This window comes from Colius striatus, chromosome 1 (assembly GCF_028858725.1).
Source record: "Colius striatus isolate bColStr4 chromosome 1, bColStr4.1.hap1, whole genome shotgun sequence".
NCBI classification, from domain to species: Eukaryota; Metazoa; Chordata; class Aves; order Coliiformes; family Coliidae; genus Colius; species Colius striatus.
In genome coordinates, this window is record NC_084759.1 from 94,637,671 (window position 1) to 94,660,813 (window position 23,143).

The 23,143-nt window shown below is 41.7% G+C and overlaps 1 protein-coding gene across 6 annotated transcripts in view; it reads left to right on the forward strand.

The window, feature by feature from the left end:
* RUNX1 (RUNX family transcription factor 1) overlaps positions 1–23,143 on the forward strand; it is a 176,904-nt gene that overhangs the window by 112,489 nt on the left and 41,272 nt on the right. For all 6 annotated transcript variants that reach the window (XM_061988646.1, XM_061988641.1, XM_061988642.1 and 3 more), the window contains one exon: positions 7,303–7,407. In XM_061988646.1, coding sequence (XP_061844630.1) covers positions 7,303–7,407 — 105 coding nt within the window. The remainder of the gene's footprint in view (positions 1–7,302; positions 7,408–23,143) is intronic.

Below are 23,143 nucleotides of genomic sequence, written 5' to 3' on the forward strand. Positions count from 1 at the left end.
AGTAACCTGAGAGAAGGAAGCTGAAGGAATCCAGTTGAGACTGATGCCTTATGTCTAACATTTTAGACACAGACCTTTCAAATGAGTTCATTTCAGATCCAAGTTTCTTGATCAGAGGAGGGCTGTCAGGTGGCTCGCAGACAAAGAATGGAGGAGCAGCAGCAATGGCAGCAGCGGTAGCTGCACTTTTACACACATTGTCAGGCTGTCAGGGAAAGGATTATCACAGAGGCCCCTGTAAAGCTGGAGGAGGCGGTGGTCGGTATCATCATGACAGCACATGGGACTGGGAAGTGAAACCACTCATCATCGCAGAAGTGAAACTGGCTGCACACAAACTCTTCTCAAATTAAAATGTAAACATCTGGAAAAAAAACCCCCAACATAAAAAACCAAGAGAAAATCTGTCACTCTTTTAGCAAACTGAGTCCCACCCTTGCTACACTTGAGAATGTGAGCGATTCCTGTTTGTGCAAGGGCAAATCACTCCTCTGAGGGCTTCAGAGCAAGTACTGAAGGTTTTACTTGCTCAGTTATGAATAAAAAGCAGCATTCAAGCAAATATGGGACTTTTTTAATTGACAGTGACATTTTTGTGGGATGCTAAGTGCTGTTATTATTTGTTGATTCCAGCAGGAAGATGTTCTTTCTTTTATAATGAAAGAAATTTGAATGTACCTCTGTAGCACAGCAAAATGGGGGGGGAAAGACTTGAGGACCTGCTATACTTTAGGTCTTGCATTCTTTAGTGCAAAGGGAAAGCTGTAGTGTATGGGACAGGTCTTGGATTATGCCTGGCACACCTGATGACAAGGGATGTGAATAAAACATTGCTGTGCGTCTCCACAATGTGTCTACTGGAATAGCAGCTGAGGGCCTGAGTCAGCTTTATTTTAACAGCTGTAAGTTACACCAAGTATAGACCCAGATTCTGCATCTGTTTGATTAAATATTTCATGTCCACAGCTTGCAGATTTCAGGTTATGTTTTTGACTTACGAAATAAGAGTTGTCAGGAACAATTTCCAGAAGAGTGTCAGGGACTATCCTTATCACCCAGAAAATGGGCTTCAGGCAGTGCCTCTATTAATGTTACTTGATTTCAGTTATGTAATTTTGGTTGCTTAATACAGTTCCCGTGTTGCCTTAGGTTAAATGTACATACACTTCATCAAAATAATGCCTTGAAACAATTTCACTCCAGACACAATCTTCTTCTAGTCTTCTAGATCTGGGAATTCCCAGAGCTGTGGCAGGAGAGGCAGGTGGCTCTGCTGCTCGCCAGCACAGCCTTTGACTCGGGTGAAAAAAAGCTTGGAGAATGGTCAGGGAGGAAAAGAGAGTGAAGCCCATCTCTTGATTAAGCTGTTGGTAGTGCTGCAGGGAGCTGGGAAGGAAGAGGAAGGGGAGAAGCCAGCATCAGCCATACAGCAGCAAGTTGCTTTTCCACCGCTTATTGCAAAGCCAATTCAACAGTTTATAGCTCAACCTAGGTTTGCAGCAGGGCTACTTTTGACCATTTGCATGACAACTTGGCCCCATATAAATCCAGAACAAAACCTGTATTGATTTAATGCGATGGAGATTTCATTCTGGGTAAGTAGGTGCTATGTAAACACAGATATAAGAACTTCCTGGAGTGAGGCACTCGACAGAAATGTTCAAAAGTATACCTTTATGCTGACCCAGGCTGGTTTGGCAGGAGGCAAGTGAGTGTATTTCCCAAATCTCCAACTTGACACACACTTACAGCCGCAAAACAGCCATATAAATACACAAGCAGATCCGTTGCCCGTGCAACTGATTTGCATGGGCAGTTCTTGCATTTCTTTGGTCAATCACTCCAATTTGCTGACATCTCCCCACGTTCACATTTATCTGATGGGACCGTTGGTTTGTGGTGGTCAGGCTTTATAAACAATTCGCAATGTGGTAGCAGATGAGGTGAATAACATGTTTTTTTTCTCCTATTTAAATTCTGTGGTATCTGTGGTGCTGATGGTAAACAAATGATGTTATTTTTTGGATGACACTTACTTCATCTGCAGCTTTTTTCTGATGAAATAGCCGCTAGACCAAACATAACAAGCAAAGTTATATTCTGACTGTATGAAACTGTCACTGAGGGCAGGAGAAGAGGCACCATCTGAGCATAGAATTTGGACCTGTGCAGGCTTTTTGCAGTTGGTCATGCAACTTGAACACCTATGAAAATATTTCACTCATCTGATGAGCATCAGTTAACTACTGAAGGGTCAAATTATGTTAGCCATTTTCATCCTATTGATGACATTCAGAGTGTTCAGGGTCTTAAGTGGTGAGAATGGCAAAATTTGTCCCCAGTATACATATAATAGTTGACATTTGAGGCTGAATATGCAAGCATGTGTATTACATTCTGCCCATAAATACAATCAGATATGTTATTAAAATGTATTAGACATCTTCACTTTGGCAGATACCCAGGAAGATGTTGTGAGAAATTGTGAAGATGTATAAAATTGATTGTTTAATATGACTTAATAAAAGTGAGAAAAAGTAAAACATAAGCAGTAAAGTAGAAGTAAGTAGTAAAAAGTAGAAGATGGATAAAAAGGAAAAGTATCATAATATTTCTTACTAGAACTTGGAAGACTCTCGCTAATATAACAGAAATGTCTGTAATACATTTTGTGTTGCATTTGTGTATTACATTTCATATTTTTCCATCTATACCTTTTGTCCTTGTCAGCACAAGCATTCTTGACTCCTTTCCCTTTTTTCTTCATATTTTTATCTAACAATTCACTGTAACAAAAAAAAAAAAAAGCAACTAAATCAACTCTAATGACACATCTGTGATTGTCAGAATCTATCTCAAAAGCAAAGATAACAATCATGACCACATCATTGGTTGACTTCGCTTTCCTCCCTGCCACACCACAGGCAAACTTTTGAAGCTTTCCCTTCATTTTTCTTCTGTCCTCATTTGGATAAACCGTCATCAATAGAATCAATGTCTCTTTTTGCCTCAGGAAGTGACTTCTCTTCCCTCAAATGTGTCTATTTTCATTCTTGTTCGCATCTGCCTGTGCAGCCACTTATATTTTCAGTGTGCCTTCCCACCTCTAGACCCATTTGCTCACGACACTGCTCAGAAATGACTAAAGCAGCCACACAGGAGCTTCATGTGACCACGGTGTCACTTGGGATTCATTTCTTCCCCTCTAGTTCCTCTCCAGCATTCCCAGGGACTGTAGCTTACAAGTCTATTGCTCCCTCTAGAGCCCTTCATTGCTGCTCTAGGGGACCACTTAAACAATCTCTCATCATGCTAGATATGAACTCGCTGCTCATTTTGCGTCCAGTCTCTGTCAGAGGGGATGAGGACTGATTGCTGAATTCAGGTTCTTGTACTGTGATGTCGAGCATCGGCACAACACTTTTGCTCTATGTCTCTTGGAGCTGATCTTCACCTTTTGCTGGTCCAGGAAGAGTATTGCTGAACAGACACTGGTGGATATGTATGCTTTGTGCATCCTCTTGAGTTCTTGCAGCTTTGCACAGCATCAGAGGATCTTACAAACAATCCTGGAAAGTCATGAGCTGGTGACAACCAGTTTAATCCATCTAACTTTGGCTGTCAAACCACCAGTGACTCCTGAGGGCACTTTTGACAGTACAGGCTCTAGCATACCAATCGACAGAGGCTCTAGGTATAATTTTAAAAGCCACTATTATGTTTTGGCCACAAAAGCTACCGTTTCCATTAGAAGAATTCTGACCTTAATGCTCTTGCAAAAAATAAACATTACTAAGCATTTTTTCCTACCCTAGTTGTAAGGAAAGACTTGATGGAAGCAGTGAGTCTTCTGCTCTGTCCTTACGCATATTGAGAGTACACTTGATGTCTGTGGGAAGGGTTTCAAAGGCAGAGCCCTGTCCCACATCTACAGAATTTAATCTTTGTCTTCATGAGACACTACGTCCCTAATACTAAGAACTGTCAGGAATAGCTAAAGAAAGAACAGCAGTTTCTGAAGGGACTCTTGCACCCCAGCAAGACACAGCTTCAGTATACTGAATATATGGCTTTCTGTAAATTTAAGGAACTGTTTAACCCAGAGGATCTCAGATTCTGATGTTAGCTAATGGAGGGCTAACATGCCATCTTGCTGTGGCTGCTAAGACACCATCAAATTGTCATCGTAACTATTGGAGGCATACAAACCAGGCCAGTGTTTCAGAATGCCCCCTTGGGGTGTTTGGTCCCTCTTTACAGTCACTAGAGAGATCAGTCCAACACTTCGACTGTCTGACTCAGTTTTGGTGGCACCCACCCCTTTCTGAGCTCAGACACTAAGTGCTCAGTGTAGGTCTTCTACTTACAGTTACGAGGTCTACTTACTTAGGCATCAGAAATCATGGCATCTAATATAGGCTGCAGTACTAGGGAGTCTGAATACAGCCTCTGCTGACTAATCTGGTATTATTTTCACCAGTTGAGTCTGCCGCATGTTGCTTAAGTACGAGTGTGTGTATGTGCACATGCTTGTGCGTAAGTGTATTACTCAAGTGTATGTTGAAAAGAAAAAACCTGTATCATGGCTGTATCATAATACATAAAAGCAAGGAGGAGACATTTATAGTCCTGCTGTCACCCCAAAACAGGTATATCCATAAACCACAGATTTCACTAACAATACCTCCAATCTAAACCTACCTTTGTTAACCCGACAAGTAAATGATGAATAATGTAGCAGCTATGAATAAAAGTGATAAAACCACTTAATAAACCTAAATGTAAATGAAACAGAATAACCAGAGAAAAAGCACAGCCAGAATTATTGGTAAGCAGCAATGAGTGACACATAGGTTTATGGTTATATAGTCGTGTGGTTAACCAGTATGTGGTTAATGAATAGTCTTCTGTCAACAAGAAGTAAGCTAAGTATCTTCCTGCTTTTGACAACTTGTGTCACAACCTTACACAGGTTCTGAGATCTAGCCTGTTCTGTAGAAAATCTTGAAAGTCACTTCACCTCCCTCTTCTTTATTCTGGTCTTGTACACTGGTAATATGGCTACACTTTACTATATTTCACTATTTTTATACATTTTTTTCTGCATTTCTTTTCGCTCTGGAAATTACACAACAGCCTTCTAAAGAAATTCACTATGTATTCTAGCAGGAACACCCGATGTAATGCATCATAAGTTATCGAAAAAAAACACAAACAAAAACTGAAATCCCCCAGGAAGCAAGATGGAAATACTGCAGATTAGTAAAGAGAATGAAGTATATTTTCAAAGTCTCTTTCAGTCTTGGTGTGTTGTATACAGTGACACAGGGAAGCTATTTTTGGAAAGAAGGAAGATTACAGGTTCCTTTTATATTAAGTCAAATGCTATGGGTGATATAATTTTTTTGAATGAAGTTCATTGAAATTTATTACTGAAACTTATTACTGATGCCTCATGGAAAGATCTATTTGTTGTGCTGGTGGAGAAAGTGTAACAGAGCTGCCAAGCTTTATCATGAAATTTGGTGTCATGAAAGAGTGTCAAAAACACAGCCTTCCTTGATCTGAGTAAACGTAGGACCAAAGAGTTAAGGGACAAAGGCCCTGAGACAGAGATCTGAATTGACTTTTGCTTCTGTTGCAATTTTTTGAGTCTCACAGACTACTTTGTAGTGAGGATGTAGAAGTGGGAAGACACTGGCTTGGGATTTGTGAGGCTTCACTTTCAGCTTGTGTTTTGTCAGGGCTGTGATTCAGGATTATGGTCGGATTTAGTTGCAGCAGCCAAAGTGGTTAGCATTGCTGGCCACAGGCTTCCTGTTAGATCGTGGCCAAGACACTTTATCTCCCCACAGTTCCTCATCTGTAGAGTGGGGAGAATACCTCCCTAATTCACAGGGATGTGATGAAGACAGTTTCCAGTAACAGCGCTCTGTGTGTGCTCACTGTGATGATGCAGACCATTAGCACCAAAGTAGGAACTGCATTAAGAGAGAAGTATTGAATTGCAAGTGAATGTGCACAGGGAGGATGGAATATTGCTGCTAGAGGCAGGCATTTATATTTACATTTATATTTAAATTTATATTTATTTAATTAGATAAATGAAACAATAAAAATGGGAAGTCTTAGAAGGGAAGAAACTCAGCACTCAGGATGGCTGAAGCCAAGTGGTAAAATTAATCAGACAAGATCTGTATGGGAAAGCTCACATAACTGCGCCCAAAGGAGGAGAACCTCAATTTTCTTGCAACAGTTCCTGGTTATCTAACTTGGGGTGATGTCCCTTGATGTCTCTTACTGATAACAAAGATTTTTGTTGGTATCCAAGTCCTCCACAGTGCTGAGATAACTATGCTAAACCTGCTGACAGGCAATGTTTTTATTGTTGTCCAGGCCAAAGCTAATGAATGTATACAGGAGGTCTTATCAAATTGAAGAATGTTACTTTTGTTATTTAAATGTGCCTGAAGTAAATGCTAGTGTTCGCCAAAAGTAAATGCTGGGGTAGTAGGATATGCAGGCATTGCAGTCACAGGAGCATATGAAACCTTTCTCAGCAGCCATCAAAATGAATACTTAGACCCAACATAGAGCTATGACCTGCACATGACTATTTTGAGAAGGCCTTCACAGTTTCTTACTGAATACTAGAGAAACTAAGCATAGTGCACTTCTATGTATTCATAACATGTTTTCATTCTCTGTGTAGAAGCTGTAGGGCTTTGTTTCCCATTCCCTTGTTTCTTGGCATTGCAGTAGCAGATGAGTTTTAAAGGGTCCTAGTTTGCAGTATGGAATTGATCTAATGCTAGCTTCAACCACAAAGCGTGGGACTTTACAATCTGCCTAGGGGATCTGAGCACGCAGTTCTCTTTAATTTTAACAAGTATTGTTGATCAGATTCCCCTGACAGTTTTGGAAGAGTCATTTCTAATCCTCTCTGAACTAACACCCTTTAGAAAGTACAGATAACATACCAGCAGTCATGTAGATCAGATAAACTCTAAGTCTTAGGGGTAACCTCTGTTTTTTTTTTTTTGCAAACAAAGTGTAGATCATTTACATATAAATTAATTTTTTTTTCCCCAGAAAGCTTTGAGCAGTTGCCACAGAGGGAATGCATCCAGCACCAGACAGTTGTGAAGTTATATATCTCACTCTACCGGAACATACCTGTCTTCAGATACAGACAGCTAAAGTGTTTTAGTGCCATTTGGTGTGTTTGAGTGCTGTCTGAAATGAGGAGTACACCTCTTCTCAACACATATGCTCAGTAATGTTTTTTTCCTCCCTTTGCAGGGAAGAGCTTCACACTGACTATCACGGTCTTTACAAATCCACCACAAGTAGCCACATACCACAGAGCCATCAAGATAACTGTGGATGGACCTCGAGAGCCCAGAAGTAAGTGAACTAATGATAACATTTGCAGAAGGCCAAGCCGATGGTTTCGTATAGGGGTTCATGACTAGCCTGATGAATCGCAGCAGTATCCAATGCATGTGAAGCGGTGGGTATGTTCTAAGCCAAGACTGTCCTATGAATGGTTTTAATTATGCCTTCCAAAAGCCTTCTTTTTTTTTTTTTCCACGGGTGTCCAACTGGTCTAGAATATGACTTGTGTTACATTTCTAAAGTATCTGCCCAGGGATGACTTGGATCATACCCAAAAGCTGACAGAAGAGATGCTGGTAAAAGGTGGGCAGCGTATACCTTACACATCATTTTTTGCTAGTCTTGCCTTTCAGATGTTAGGAAGATTTTAAGGCATTGGAAAACAATATGTCATTGATCTAAATTTTCCAGCTCAACCGTCTTGCAAAAAAGTAATAAATGCTTGAGAGGGGACACCTGGTTGCTGCCTTGTGTAGGTTGGTGTACCTCACGCTGTCACATAGCTTAGGAGCACCCATTTTCACAGACAGCCTATCTTTTCTTTTCTTTCTTTCTTGCTTTCTTTCTTTCTTTCTTTCTTTCTTTTTTTCAATATTTCAGTACAGGGAGAAGAGGAGTTGTTTGATATCTCCAGGGGAATACCCACACTTTTAATACAGGCAGTTGTTTTCTTGGGGTGATGAGAGCAGGCTGTTTTATCTGCGGGTGAAGTGAAGGTGCAGCAGATCTGCAAATGCTTCTGCAGCACAAACGTTGCCTCTTACCAGAGGCAATCGTTAACCTCAGTCACTAGCCCAAATAGGGTATTTTCATATTTTTATCAAAATGCTCTGATGTAAATTGAGGTTTGTGGTTAGCATCTTGCACTCCTCCTGCACACTTGGCAGAAGCTCTGGCTGTTGCTTAAGTGGAATCATCCCGGGAGAGGAGTGCATCAGGATTCAAACACCCACTAGAGAATGAGACTTGCAGCTCAGGGCTGCTTAACTTGAGGAGGAGAAGGAAAAGAAACTTCTACGAAAATAGCTTAGCCTGTGTGTTTTCTTCTTGAGTCTTCATTTATCTGAGTTGTTTCATGATGCTACATGCATTCAGTGGAAAAATCCGACCTATAGTTTTTGGATTTGAGGCCAGACTTTAAAACAAATACTGCTGTCAGGATAAGGCTTCTTATTTAATTTGGTTTTTGGTGTTTTCTTTGTTTGTTTTGTTTTTGTTTTTAATTGTGGTTGAATTGTCCCTGAAAAATATCTCCAGTGAGCCAGGCAGCTGTGTGCATGAAAACAATTATTTGTATGTGCAAGTTACAGATTTGCAAATGCAGTTACCTGGGCGTGTTCATAGTTTACAGATGACAAATAAGCTTTAGTTTTTTGAATCTGAGTCTGTTAGCATGGTAAGAAACAGAATCATCCTGTAGGCATATCTACGGCTTTAAATCAATTCTCCAATTGGTATAATAGTTAATATTTAATAAGATTCTACATTTTAAAAAGGAAGTAGAGATATAATACACATTGAAGAAACATACATGTCTTCTCAACACAAATGTATGTAAAAGCTTCCTTGTAAATAATTTCACTTTGTCATAGGCAAATCAGCTGCATAGTGGAGGAGGCTTTATGTCTGTTGGGAGAAGAGGTCAAACTCCTTTCTCAGTTGGAATGCCTAACTCCTTTTATCTCCAAGTCGTTTGTGATGCAGCATAGAAGGCATTATGCTCCTTTAATTTTTCAGGACTTTGGGCTGCAAAGTCCTTCAGTTTGACTTCTGACCACGAAGTTTCTGAATCACAGCAGCTATTGCGATCAGTTCAGTGTATCTTTACCTCTTTCTACATTTGACTGAGGTTTGGATTGGCCTGACCAGGCATACCACAGGCTGTGAAGGGAAAGAGAAGTGCATTCTCCCTTTTGACACAGTTCTGGCATGTTTGGGCTGCACATTTATTTTTCTATGCTCTCACTCAGTTGGATATATCCTACTTTCAATTGGTTCAATTAGATCAGTTACATGTGTAGCCGGTACAAAAAGAAATTGCAGTGCTATTACCTGTGCAAACTCACACATTTGCTGATAGATGTATCACACCACACATGTTATGTATTAAAGGGATTTAAAATGATATCTGCCTTCTTGCACTGAGACTAGAATCAAAATAAAAACTGCTAGAGTGTTTCTAGTTTCAATAATCGATACTTGGGAACATTTATGCTTACAGATGCATGACTCATTCACTCACTTGAGCTAAAGGAATTACAGAAATACTGAGATATATTTTCTAAGATGCCTCAATACAACAGAAATCTGTGGAAGACAGTAATGGGAACAAAATTAGATACTGCTGTCCAGCAGCAGTTTTCAATTCATTGGCTTTATGTTTGTAACAATTCTCAGACAGTCTGAATGCTAGTGAGTGCCTGCAGTCTCTGTGAAATAATGCTGGGAGATAAAGGGCCATTCCTGAGGATGGAGGCCATCTAGGACTTAACACTAGGACAGTTTTTAGTCTTTAGTCAACTTTATGGGACATAGAAATACCTTTTTTTAAAAAAAAAAACCTTTAAGATCAAATAACTTAAGAAATAACAGAACTGTTTTCTTTTGTCTTTAGAGAGCCTAGGATCAAGGGCAGTTTCTGAGACTGAATTAGACATGGTTTTTTAATGCAGAAGGATAGCCTTTTCAACTAGGCATACTTGAGGAAAGAACTTCAAAAAGTAATACAAAGTAGGATTTAAAGCCTTTTTTTTAAAAAACAGAAAAACACCCCAATCAAAGACTCCAAAAGCAAATATGCAAAGCATAGACTGTTTGGCCCACTAGGACATCTGGAGATATCACGTAGGTGATGATAACATGATGTGTATTATCACATGTGCCGCCTTCACGCTACACAAGGGCCTGCAGACTTTGAGTTCTTGCGTGTCCCATTGTACATTTGGTCGTGGTTATTGTGATGGCCGAATCTTGACCTAGCAGCATATTCACTAGCAGCATATGAAACTATCAGATTTGCATTTGCAACTATGCTAATGGATTTTGTGCAGGACTTACACCATTGTCTTTTTTTGCTATTGAGTTTCTGGCCTTGCCTATCCAGACAATACCTAGCATCAAAGTGTCATGGCTTGTAGAGAGAGCCAAGGTACTTAAGGATCTGTCTCTTCCTCCACTGCTTTCATTATATATTTTAAAAATCTCTTTTGAACATAGCATTTTCATTTTCCAGCTCTGAATAAATGCTTATTTTCAAAATTTTTTATAAAAAGAAATAATACTGCACTGTCAGGGAGAAGGGCAAGATGACCTAACCCATCATTTTCTTCTCCAACTTCTATGATTCATAAAGCAATTTATGTTTTTATGAGCTAAGTCCATGGGGAAAATCATTAGCAGTAACCAGATCAAGAGTAGAGCTCCTGATGAAAATACTTTTGGTTAGGAAACTTGGTAGAAATAGTATGACTCTTAAATTAAATTTTTCCCTTAGGCCATTTGACCTACTGTATGCATCTGCTGAAAAATTAGGTTTTTCTTCTTTTGACTGCTTCTTTCTGTTTTTTTCATTGAATTGTTTTAACTTACATAGCTCTGAAAAAGTCACTAATGGACCAAGTGCCTGAAAAAGGCAAAAAATCAAAAGGCTACCTGGAGCTGAGCTCTCCAGAGTTAAACTGAGCATTAAAAGTGATTATCCTGTATGGGATATACAGTTTTCCCAAATATGTTTTTGGCATCCTTATAGGAAACGGAAGGATGCTGAGGAGCAGAGAGAGAGAATTATATTGATGAGCAGGATTTGAGAAGGATCTTAAAAAGCTTCTGGCCCAAGAAGCACCTTTTTAGGAATGGGAATTTCCTGTTGTCTCTTGGCAAAGCTAGGAGCATGAGGAGCAGGTACACCTTTGATCAACCACAAGGACAGTCTTGGACTCTGATCTGAAATGATCCAATCTCACTTATAAGGTTCAAGGAAAGCAAAAACCCATGGCCTGTGGCTATGCTGGTAGCCCTACCTGAAGGGTGTTTGGGAATGCCCAAAAGTTGATGGTGGTAAGCACACCTAATCTTCTTATCCTTCCCCTGCCATGTTCAACCTTTGCTCACTGACTTCAGACACTCAGAGTAAGTTCTGAGAGGACAGTCATCAGAGTCTGTGAGGGGTCAGCATTCCTCATCCTGTGGCGGAAGCAAGGAACATGTCAGGCTGGGGAAGGATGATTCTTCTGAGGGTTTCACATCACTTTCACTTCAGCCTCTCATGCAAGGAAAAGCCAAACTGTTTTCCAAAAATGCTTTTAATCTCAGTGAACTGAAATAATACTTAATGACTTCATTTCTTGCTTGCTTTCTGCTGCAAGTGCCTCCATCTGTTGGAAACCGAGACTAACATGTACCGTTGAACAGTTTAGAAACCATGAAAAATTGAATCACTGTGTTGCTGGAAGAGATACAAATTTCAGATCCTTCCATTCACCTGGAGACTTACAGTGCCTGAAGATTCCTTAGCAAAAAGCATGTAGAGGAAAAGGTGTTGCTTACAAGCTGATTGTCCACATAACAGAAATGCAACTGGGACTCTTTCTTCCTTTGCAAGCGCTGACTGGGCACTTTGCAGCACGCCACCCTCTTAGTATCACAACCCAGCTTTGCTAATCACTTTTTGAAAAATCTTGGCTGAGCCACTTGCTGCTGAGAGCTTCCAACCTAAATAGACCATGTACAGACAAAAGAAAGGGATGGGCCACAAGCAAAGCTTTTGGTTGTGCACTGCTGGGCCTGTGCCTGTGTGTTTTTGCCCCTATGTCCTATTGTCTGGGTGACACTGATGTGGGAAAACTTGAATTATGCGTGCACTATGGGGACGTTTGTAGTTGGCTTGTGCAATGGTTATGCGCAAGCAAGCAGCAGCCAGGGGAAGTTACAAAGTGTCACTAGGGCAAATTCACACAATTTGACTTTATATGCTGTTGTCTCTAAATGGGTAAAGGTAGGCAGTTTGTTGGTTTCTCTTTTTCTCTATGTATGTGATCAAAGGATGGACAAAGAAGAGCAATCGAATCCACGTAAATAAAATAAAGCAGTATATTATTGGAAGGGCATGTTTGCAGACCAAAGGAGTTGTTAATGAACAGGCAGGACAGTCCTAGCAGCCGCCCAGCAGCCAGGCCAGCTCCATGGCTTCTCATAGCAGCAAGGGAACAACAGCTCGAAACATATGTCCTGCAGTTGGACACGTCTCCCCCACTGTGAAAGCTATGTATGCCACCAGCCCATTTTTCATAATGAAAAGTACACAAAGAGTGAAAGAGTAGAGAGCAGTTTGTCCCTTTGTGACTTGTGTTTTCTGAAGTGAAGAGTGAGGGGGAAATTAGCCTGTTTCCATTATGCACGCACATTCACACAACCAGTCAGGAAGTTGTCCAGCGGAAAAGGACCTGGGGGTGTTAATCGGCAGCCAGCTGAACATGAGCCAGCAGTGCGCCCAAATGGCCAAGAAGGCCAATGGCATCCTGGCCTGTATCGGAAATAGTGTGGCCAGCAGGACCAAGGAAGTGTACTCAGCGCTGGGCACCTCACTACAAGGATCATAGAGGTGCTTGGGCATGTCCAGAGACGAGCAACAAAGCTGGTGAAGGGTCTGGAGAACAAGTCTGATGAGGAGGGGCTGAGGAAGCTGGAGATGTTTCATCTGGGCAAGAGGAGGCTGAGGGGAGACATGGTCACCCTCTACAGCTACCTGAAAAGAGGTTGTAGCAAGGTGGGAGTCAGTCTCTTCTCCCCCGTAACAAGTGACAGGACAAGAGAAAAGTGCTTCAGGATGCACCAGGAGAGGTTTAATTGTCTGTTAGGAAGAACTTTTTCAAGGAGTGGGTTGTTAAGACATTGGCACAGGCTGCCCAGGGAGGTGATGGAGTCACCATCACTGGAGGTATTTAAAAGACATGTGGATGAGGTGTTTAGTGACACAATTTAGTGGTGGGCTTGACAGTGTTAAGTTAGTGTTTGGATCTGATGTTCTTAAAGGTCTTTTGCAACCAAAACAATTCTATGATTCTATGAATTACTGCAGTGATATAACATTAAGCTTTCAGGCTTAGGTGAGGGCCACTTAGCACAGGAGTATCACATCACATCACATCACATCACATCACATCACATCACATCACATCACATCACATCACATCACATCACATCACATCACATCACATCACAGAGAACCACCTGACATTGGATGTTATAAGTTCAGCTGCAGAACAGGCCCAGAGGTCACATGTCTGGATGCATTCAGCTCTATAGAGCATCCACAGGCACCTTTGCAGCTCTTGGGTCTTCCATGTCCCAGAATGACCTCTCTGTTCCCCACATCCCATCTGCATGGCAAGCCCCTTCTCCTCCATGAGAGGATGGTGGAGCAGTCTCCTTGGACCAAGGGCAGCTTCAGGCCAGGATTGGCCCCCTCGCAGCAGCTGATGTGGGTGGAACAGTCTCTTGCCTGAGGTCTCAGAGTTTCCTCACCTGGCCACCCTTGGGAGCAGGATCCTGAAGGAAAACTTATATATATGAGGGAAGATGGAGAAGTTCAGGCTCTCAAGCAGTCAATTTCTGACTGAAAATCACAGACATACCAGCAGGCAAGCTACCTATGAGCTGAAAAGACCAGTAAAGGCAAAAACAGTAGCTGCTCTAACTACTCCAGTGAAAAGATCCCTCAGGGCAGGCAAGGTGCAGACAAGACCTGCCTCGTATGGACTTGATCTGGCTAGTGGCTACCCACAGCTTCTAAAAATAGTACTGGTTGTTCTCCATCAGATGTGCAAAGGATTATGAAATTTCTATGAATGCTTGACGTTCCCTGGCATAACATAGATAGGGAGAATCCTTTTTGTCCTATTCAATAGGTAGAAGCTCAATAGGTTTTTAATACCAGCATCCTTCAGGTTTTGTGCTGCAGATGTTTCTTTTCTATCTTGGAAAAGATTTTTCCCTGACATTTACCAGCTCAACTGCTGAGTCAGGAGAGTTGATGTTGTGTGACATGAGGCAAGGAATTCATAATTTTAGTATCATAAAATTGCCAAATGCAATACAGAATGTTGTGTCAAGATTGCTTTTCCAGAAGTGCAGTAGCTCACATATATTTGCTTGCCTAGTTATTTGGCTGTTTTCTTAAAGATACACGGAATTGTTGAGCTCCTTCCTCACATAAAGCATGTAAACAGGAAACCAGAGTTGCTAGGATGTGGGGTAGGAATGGTGGTAAGACTGGCCCAGTTCTATAGAGATTATTACAACTCCTTTTTTGAGTCACTTAATTCCACACAACTCTTCACCCCACCCCCACCTTTGAATTAGTGTGATTTTAAATTGAGAACAGGTAGGTAGTTATTTTTCATTCTTCCATTTTTTCTATCTTTGTCAACAACTTTTGCACCTCATTCTTATATCATCTTGTGGTTGAACAGCTACAAAAAACTGTGTTGAATAATTTTAACTTTTTACCTGTATCTGCATGATGGGATTTTCGAGAACTATACAGCCTTGGTCTAGCTCTGCTGAAATGAATGTACAAGTATTCTCTTAACTGTGACAAAATCAGAATTAGGTGAACATATATTGCTATCAGCAGGACCAGGGAAGTGATCATTCCCTGTACTCAGTGGTGGTGAGACCACACCTCAAATACCATGTGCAATTTTGGGCCTCTCACTACAAGAAGGACACTGAGGTGCTGGAGCGTGTCCAGAGACAGGCAGCAAAGCTGGTGAACAAGTCTTATGAGGAGTGGCTGAGGGAACTGGGGCTGTTTAGCCCAGAAAAAAGGAGGCTGAGAGGACATATAATCACTCTCTACAACTGCCTGAAAGGGAATTGTAGTGAGGTGGGGATCAGTCTCTTCTCCCCAGTAACAAGTGACAGGACAAGAGTAAATGGCCTCAAGTTGCACCAGGGGAGGTTTAGATTGGATATTAAGAAGAAATTTTTCACTGAGAGGGTTGTTGGACATTGACACAGTCTGCACAAAAGACATGTAGTTGAGGTGCTGAGGGACATGGTTTAGAGGTGGGAGGCAGTGTAAGGTTAGTGGTTGGACTCAATGATCTCGAGGATCTTTTCCAATCAAAATGACTCTGTGATTCTATGCTACTTCTGAAAATGCTTCCTAAGCAGCCAAAAGGCCTGACTTTCTTCTGTCAACTACACTTGTCTACAAAAAACTTGCGACTGTTTAGATTGGTGAACAAGTCTTTTGTGGGGGGGACATGGCATTTTCCCTAGAAATATGAAAAAAAAAGCTGTATAGATGTCACTTATAGTGTGTGTGTGTGCACACATGTATGTAAAGAAAAAGCATCAATATGCAGCACTTTGGAAAGCAGTTTGGCCACAGGGGATGTCACTTTGCAATGATCCATGCAGAAGACTCTAGTTCACTGACATGCCAAATATCTTTCCAGTGAAGTTAGTTGGTGGTGTTCTGAATCAAAGATTTCTGAGTCTGATCCTTCATCTATTATGTTTCTTCAGCAAGGATGGACTTTTGGCAGTTTTTAAAGGTTTGTAGTGGCTGCCGGGCCTTTGCATGAGCTCAGGAACGATGAACTTGTAGCTCAAGTTGTTGCACCTGCCTACTGTGCTCTTAAGGGTGTCATATAGCTCCTGCCCTTCCTAGAAGGAGGTTAGGTAGCAAAGCTGGGCTGATGGACCATCAGCAATCTCACTGTCCTCTCCAGGGTTCCTCACCGAATACCTACCACACTGCTGGTAGATGAGAAAGTCTCCTACAGGGATAGGCTGGAGGACAGCAGGATGTCATTGCGCACAACCTCTGCAACCTGCTTCTTTCGGCCTACTCTGTGAAAGAGGCAGGAGGGAAGGGCTTTCTCCTCAGACTCCTAAGGGAGCTAGGTGAAGGGGAAAGGAAACTTTCCCCCTGTCTGGGGTGGCCAGACAATCCTGTTCACTGAATAAGCATTTGTGAGTGCAGGACCTTTTCTGAAGCCTCTGTTTTTGAGGAGTTGCCTTACTTACAGGTTTACCAAAACATTATGTGTCCAAAAGAAAAGCTGGATGAAACCATGTGGTACTTTTGGTTAATAGCCCTATTTTCTTCTTGGGATATAATTAGAAGGGGTGAAAATCCATCTGCACTTCAGATTCTTCAGCTTTGCCTGCCCTGGGTTATCAAAAGGTGCAGCAGTTTCCTCCTTGCAGGCTCATGTGAAAACACTGCAGGCTTTTGCTTCATCCTCTTTCACCCCTTGTGAAGAGTGCAGAAGGGACTTTTGTTCTGCATCTCCATTTGTGGCCTTGGTCTTTGCTCATCTGGTGCAATTGGGAATTGTAATGACTAAATGCTTTTTCTATTAGTGTTAATATGATAAATCTTGGTCAGACTGTTCCTATGTCAGTACTACACAGGTCTGTGTAAAGCGTTAGGGAGAGCAATGCTTAGAGGAGGCCATCTCAACTCTTCTGACTCATGAGAGTTGCTTGTTGTATGAGGGCACTATGTGCTTGTTAATGCCTGAAACACATCCTAAAGAGAGGGAAGGATGGAAACAACTTCCTTTAATTGGGGAGCAGATAAGGAACAGCCCATAAAAACGGGAGGAGACACAAGAAAGAATTTAACAAGCCACCAATTAAAAGTTGATTTTTTTTTTTTGAGGTTTTTTTCTTTTTTGTAGTACCTAACCTTTACCCTTCACTTGCAGAGTATTGTATTTTGAATCCATTAAGCATGACATGCTATAGGCCATCTTCTCAAAGCTGACCAGTCCAGAAAAACCAGGCTGTGTCATAACCTCAGCACATAAAGCTGCAGAAAAAAATTTAGGCGACAGTGCTGATTTAATTATTAAGGATTCTGTTTGTCTGAGTCTGTCTGCCTCTCCTACCTACACCCTGCATTATGGGCTGTTCTTCATTACCTGCTCTACCTATCTTCGCAATCTAGCCGCAAACAGTTTTGGTTGACCACACCACTTCCCTCTCGAAAGTTAATACTGTTTGACTCATTCTGTACTGCTAACATCAAGCCAAAGAAAACAAGCCAAAGAATAACCTGCTTGTATGCAGTTTGGAAACTTCTCAGAGGCCCTGCTTTCAAAATGCTATACAGTAGCTTACTATATCTCTCTGCAGCTGCAAGGAAAATGAGGAAAGCAAAAAATGGTTCAAGAACCTAAAATAAAGACTAGGCAGAACCACATGAAATTTATGAGCTTTCAATGAACTGCAGTCCTGTGTAGGCACAATGGAGCATTAGTACAGAAGAGGGACTGCTTAGTAACCTACAGATTAAAATATCCAGACTTCTTTGAAGGAAAACAGGTATTTTCTACTATTGTATGGAAATACTAGTCACCAGATTTGGTAAAAGCAAAGGTCTTCATATCAAGAGAAGTGCCTAGCCCAGCTGTATACTTTCTTTGGACAGGAGCAAAGTTTTTTCCAAGTCGTCAAAGTCTGAATGTCAATATCCATGTGGAGTAAATTTACTTTTGTGTTGCCAAATTCCCCTGCTTCGCATAAACAGTGAGGCACAGGTCCCAACCTTTCAGTTGCAGGTCCCTTGTTCAACTCTCTCTGAGACTGATTGATGGAAATCTTTTACTATCTAGAGATATTTCAGTGGACTGATGAAATGAGTTTCCAACTAAGCTATTTCTCTGACCTCCATGATGTTTGTGCAACTCACTTTCCCGTTCATTTGTACAGAGCCACTGCACAGGTAACAAATGCTGTCATCCATTGATTTTTCCCCTTAGGCTGAGGGGGGGAGTCCAGATTCATCCCACCTAAGCTTGCACATTGGATTAATGTGCCTGAATTAGAAGCCTAGTCCTCTGTATCCATCAGACAATCTTCTCACAAGAGCAGCTCAAATGATGGCTCAGTCCTTGATGCACAAGCCCTGTGTCTCTGCAGCCTTTCTTTGGACAGAGGTATCTTTTGTGCCTGTATTTTTCTTGGTCGCTTTCTGAGCTGTTGGTTGGCTGGTTGTGTCTCATTCTGCACCTACTCTTTCACACATATCTTCAGCTACGATGTCTCAGCCCATGGCTGCAGGGTATTCTTATGGTAGTGTGTACGTGTGGGAAGACGCAAACTATAAAGAAACAAAGGAGGCTTTTGGCAATGTGATGATTATGTTGGGAGTCATTCAAAGTTTGTCAAGGAGTCAGGATTTTTAAAGTATATATACTGTCATGGGGGAAAGGGAAAAGAAAGCGAAGGGTATAATTTTGCAGACTAATTTAACTTTCATGAACTGCAACTTCACTCTAAACTACTAATGCTTGGTTCCCTTACTTTTGCTTTACTGAGACGACCTAATTCCTAGGGTCAACCCACAGAATAATTGCACTTTCGCAACAGGAATAGAGGACACAGAAATGTCAGATTCATCAGAAGTTTTGGTTGATTCACGGCAAGCAAAATAATAGTGTTTTAAGTGGAAATACGATTACGCATTGCTGTTTGTTAGCACAGCACAAGCATTACCAGCAGAGCTGGGGGGAGAGGAAGCATATTTCCTGCTTGACAAAAATTGTCAAGATTGCTTTTTCTGGTATGGTACCTCAGGGTAGACATGAGGCTTTTAATACATTCATCCGAAGGCAGGGAGAGAGCTGGAGGCACCAGCCTGACAGAGCTCACGCTCTCACAGTTATTGTGCAGGCTAGAGCAAGGGAGACTGGCAGCCTCCACTTGTCCCTTTCCATGGGGACATTTGCCACTTGAGCTCTCCTGACACATCTGGATAGTGAATCAGCAAACAGGGCTCTCAACCTACAGATAGGGCACTCACCTGGAAAATAGGAAACTAGTGTTTTCTGTGTAGGCCGGGTAAGAGGGACTTGATCTGGACTCTGACATCTGTTCTTGTTTGTTCCGGAGCAGAGCTCCTTCTCATTGCAAATTTTGGTCTACCTATAATGTCTTTTTTTTGTGATTTGTTGGGTTTTTTTAAAAAGTATTGAATGAAAAAAGAAGGAGTAAGAAAAAAATACTGCTAAAGTAGCGTTTAACTACTGAAAAAAAACCACACATAGGGAAAATATGCCCCATCTGCTAAGGGTGCATGCTGTTACAATAGAGCCACATGCAAGAAGCTACCTGGAGTTTTCCCCCAGGCAAAGCAGGGAGTTACTGTAGAGTGGGGAACTTGCCATGTAAATCTTTGTTCATCTCATTGGTATCACTGGACACTTGTTCAAAACACAGACAAATTGGATCATCTGGTGGAAAAATCAAATGCTCAGCACAGGATTGTACCTGCAATGTCTAGTCTGTCTGTCATTACTCTGAGTAACAAGAAAATTTTTTCATAGGGGCATGGAATGGGTGAGGTTTGCCAGGAAACTGATAGGAAAAGCACATCTGGAAGGGCTTCCCAGTGCCAGTCTGTCTGTGCTTAGTGTTGCTTAGCTTTCTGTTTCTGAAGAGTGGCTGGATGTCAGCCTGGCCATCAAGTCATGTAATTTCCGGTCTCATTCAGATGTTTCCCAGCACCTCATGCTTATGGTCAGATCGAGTATGGTCACCAACACTGATTCTGCTGGTAATTACAGATATGGCATGAAAATGTTGAGCATAATATCCTGTCTACTGTGCTGTCCCTTCTGTCTGGAAAGAAGACTTGTGTTGTACAGTGCTTAAGAAAAACTGCAAAAAATGTAATTGCCAATGAGTCTACTCAAAGCTCTGACTACCATCACCATTATTTTTCCTCTCCACAGCAATAATATTTTTAACTAAGAAAAGAGAAACCATCCTTCAGTGTATCTAATTCCTTTTTTGGAAACTTTCTAATTTTAACACTGTACGAGAAGCTGGTGAGCTGTTATACTGTCCCATACTGATCCTTCTAATTCCTGAGTGCTGCATAAGCCTTTCCAAATGATGGAGGCTATAGAGGAAGCCACTCTGCAGGTCGGTTTTATTTTCAAGCATGATTTCCTGGAGCCCTATGGGCTGCCGTGTAACAACAGTTAGTACCATTTGCTAAGCGTGTGCATACGTCTCTGCAGGGTCAGGTCAAGTTTGTTTGAAAACACAGCTAATGGTGTCGTAGAAAAGTTATATGACTCACTCCTTATGTGCAGATAGGAAATCAGGGAAAAAGAGTGTGCAAAGTATTTTGTACCCAGAACGTTTGTTACAAGTAAAAATGTTACTGTTTTATGCACTTAAGGCATCTTGTTAGAAAAAAAGATTGCTTTTTGGGAGCAAGATAGATGATTTTCTAGTATTTGCATTTTCTGGCACTATAATTCACTTTCTTTACAAGAATATATCATATTTTTTTTCCTGCACAACAGATAGCGTGCTCATTTCCTAGAATATTGTGAAAGAGCATATTCTCTTCTCATCCTTCACTGTGTACAAGTAATTGAATCTATTTTAGCTCTATGGCATGAAACAATGTTTACCACTTTATTAACCAGACACAATGAAACATGGCTTATTTTCTACTCCACTAGAGCTGGAGCCAAACCAAAGCCCTGAACATAAACAGCCCTGAAAAGAGAAGATGCTTGGATCAAGGTCCAACATAGTTCCAAAGCAGACAGCTTTTATGAAACTGAAGCATCGAGTCTCATCAGTCATTCCCTACTTTGGCTAAGTCTTGCCAGATAATCTGTGTTTTCCTGTGTATAATACACTTTTTTAGTGTGAAAAATTACCATTTCCACCTAGGAAAAGGTGAGGGGCAAAGGAAAAAGGGGGAGGTATTCTTCTTCTCTCAGGAAAAAAGGGCTTCACTTAATCAAATTGCCCTTTTTCTGTCTCCACACAAGTACAACCTGCTGATTTGGGGCAGAAAACTTGTGGATAATACACATGAAAACCTGTGTCATTTTTGCCTCTGTCCAGGATACTCAACAGACATAATCCAGTGAGTCTCCATCAGACACCTGGTCACCCAAGCCCAAACTTCTGCAGTTGTTAGTACCTCCTGCTGCTTGATCTCCAAATAGTCAGATTTGTGAGTGAATGAGAACAAGCAACAAAAGAGTGTACTCATCTTGTGATTTGATTAAAAGAGAAAAAATAGTCCATTAATCCATTACAGCAGTGTTTACTTGTAAGAGTCCTCGGGTACCCACAGGAATTTCAGTAGCTTCTGCCAGAAGAATGAGAGTAGCAGTGCCTTTCCTTAGCTTCTCTTTTACCTGCTTGTCCCTCTCTGAACCTGAAAGGCTGAACCTCTCTGAACTTCTCTGTCACGTCAGAGCAACAGTTTTAAAAACTAGGTTAAAAGAAAGGCAATGGCAGACTTCTTTCTTTTTCTGCACCTGGATGCAGCTTGGAGAGCTGCTGCCGTTCTCCATGGGGCCAGCCAGGGTGTGAAACCCAAACTGACCAACCATTCCCAATGAGTGCTCCATGTGCACAAAAACAGGGGCTGCCAAGGCACTTTGTTCATCTTGTTCCAACATCCAGAGCCCCAACCAGATGGCTGTGGGCCAAGCTGAGTGTTCTGCAGTCTCTTAAAGTCTATAAAACTGCATTTCCCTCCCATTAAGAGGGAAGGCACTTTAATGTTGTGTTGCTGTAAAAGTATCGCAAAAGCTAATGTTTTCTCTGCTCTCCTTGTTTAATATTCTGCCTGATCTCTCTGAGATAGTATTTGAAAGGGATAAGGAAGAGAAAAAAGTCCAGAAGTCCCCAAATCCTGTGGTTTAGCCAAGCAGACTGCATGTCCTATTTATTCCAATGTCTGCAAATCAATGCTTGTCAAAATCTATGGGGACGTGGGGAGGGAAAGAGGACAGCGATACTGTCTCACGGCAATCTGATTCTGTCTGCCAAGCTCTTCTTCATTCAACAGCTGGATGCTTGATTGCCTTCCATAAAATCCCATCTGATTTGCAAAAGTGGCACAAGCTTGTGGCTACACTGCCAGCTCAGCAGAGCCATGCCAGCTTCCAAGCACCTTCCTGCCACTGTTTCGTCCCACATCACACTGCTCTCCTGGAAATGGGAAGCCTGGGCTTCTGGTCACCTTACTGAGCTGGGAGGTGAGCGTCTGCCACAGGATCACTACCTGACCATGGGCAAGTCACCTCATTTCTCTGTCATTCAGTTTTCCACCTATAAAAGGGGCATAATAACAGTCCTCGGCTTTACAGAGGTGAACTGAGGATAACTTGTCTGCTCTTTAAGCCAGCTGTTTGTAGAGTAACTTCAAAGTAAAGCTAATAAACATGAAAATACAAGTCACTCTAGCAAAGCTCTGCTTGTGCACTTATAGTGGCTTGGGAAAAGCATTTATATTTGTTAACTTTTTTCTGACACAATTCTTTGCTTTCCTGCTGCACACCTTTGTGAGAAACAGGTTCTGATTTGCTATCTGCAGCAGATAGCAAGGGACAAAAGCTTAAATAGCTCTTTTGATCAGAGTTGGAGGACAAATGCCACTTTTGGAGCAACATCTTGAGGTGACAGTTAACTGGTATGGATTCTAGGTAGTTCCCGCCAAAAATTACCATATGCTGATCTTTCTTCCCCAAATGCATTCACAAGAGTGGAATTTCCACAAGCCCAAGGGATGAGACAGACCTTAGGTATGCCGATGCACCACTGGTACCCTCAGGCTACAGAGGAGGCCCTGTGCGACAGGCTGCTAACTGAGACACCCCCCCAAAATTCAGTGGGGTGATCTGAGGCAGTACAGGGCTGGATGGAGGGTGCCCAGGAGTTTCACTTGGTGGATGCACAGTGCAGG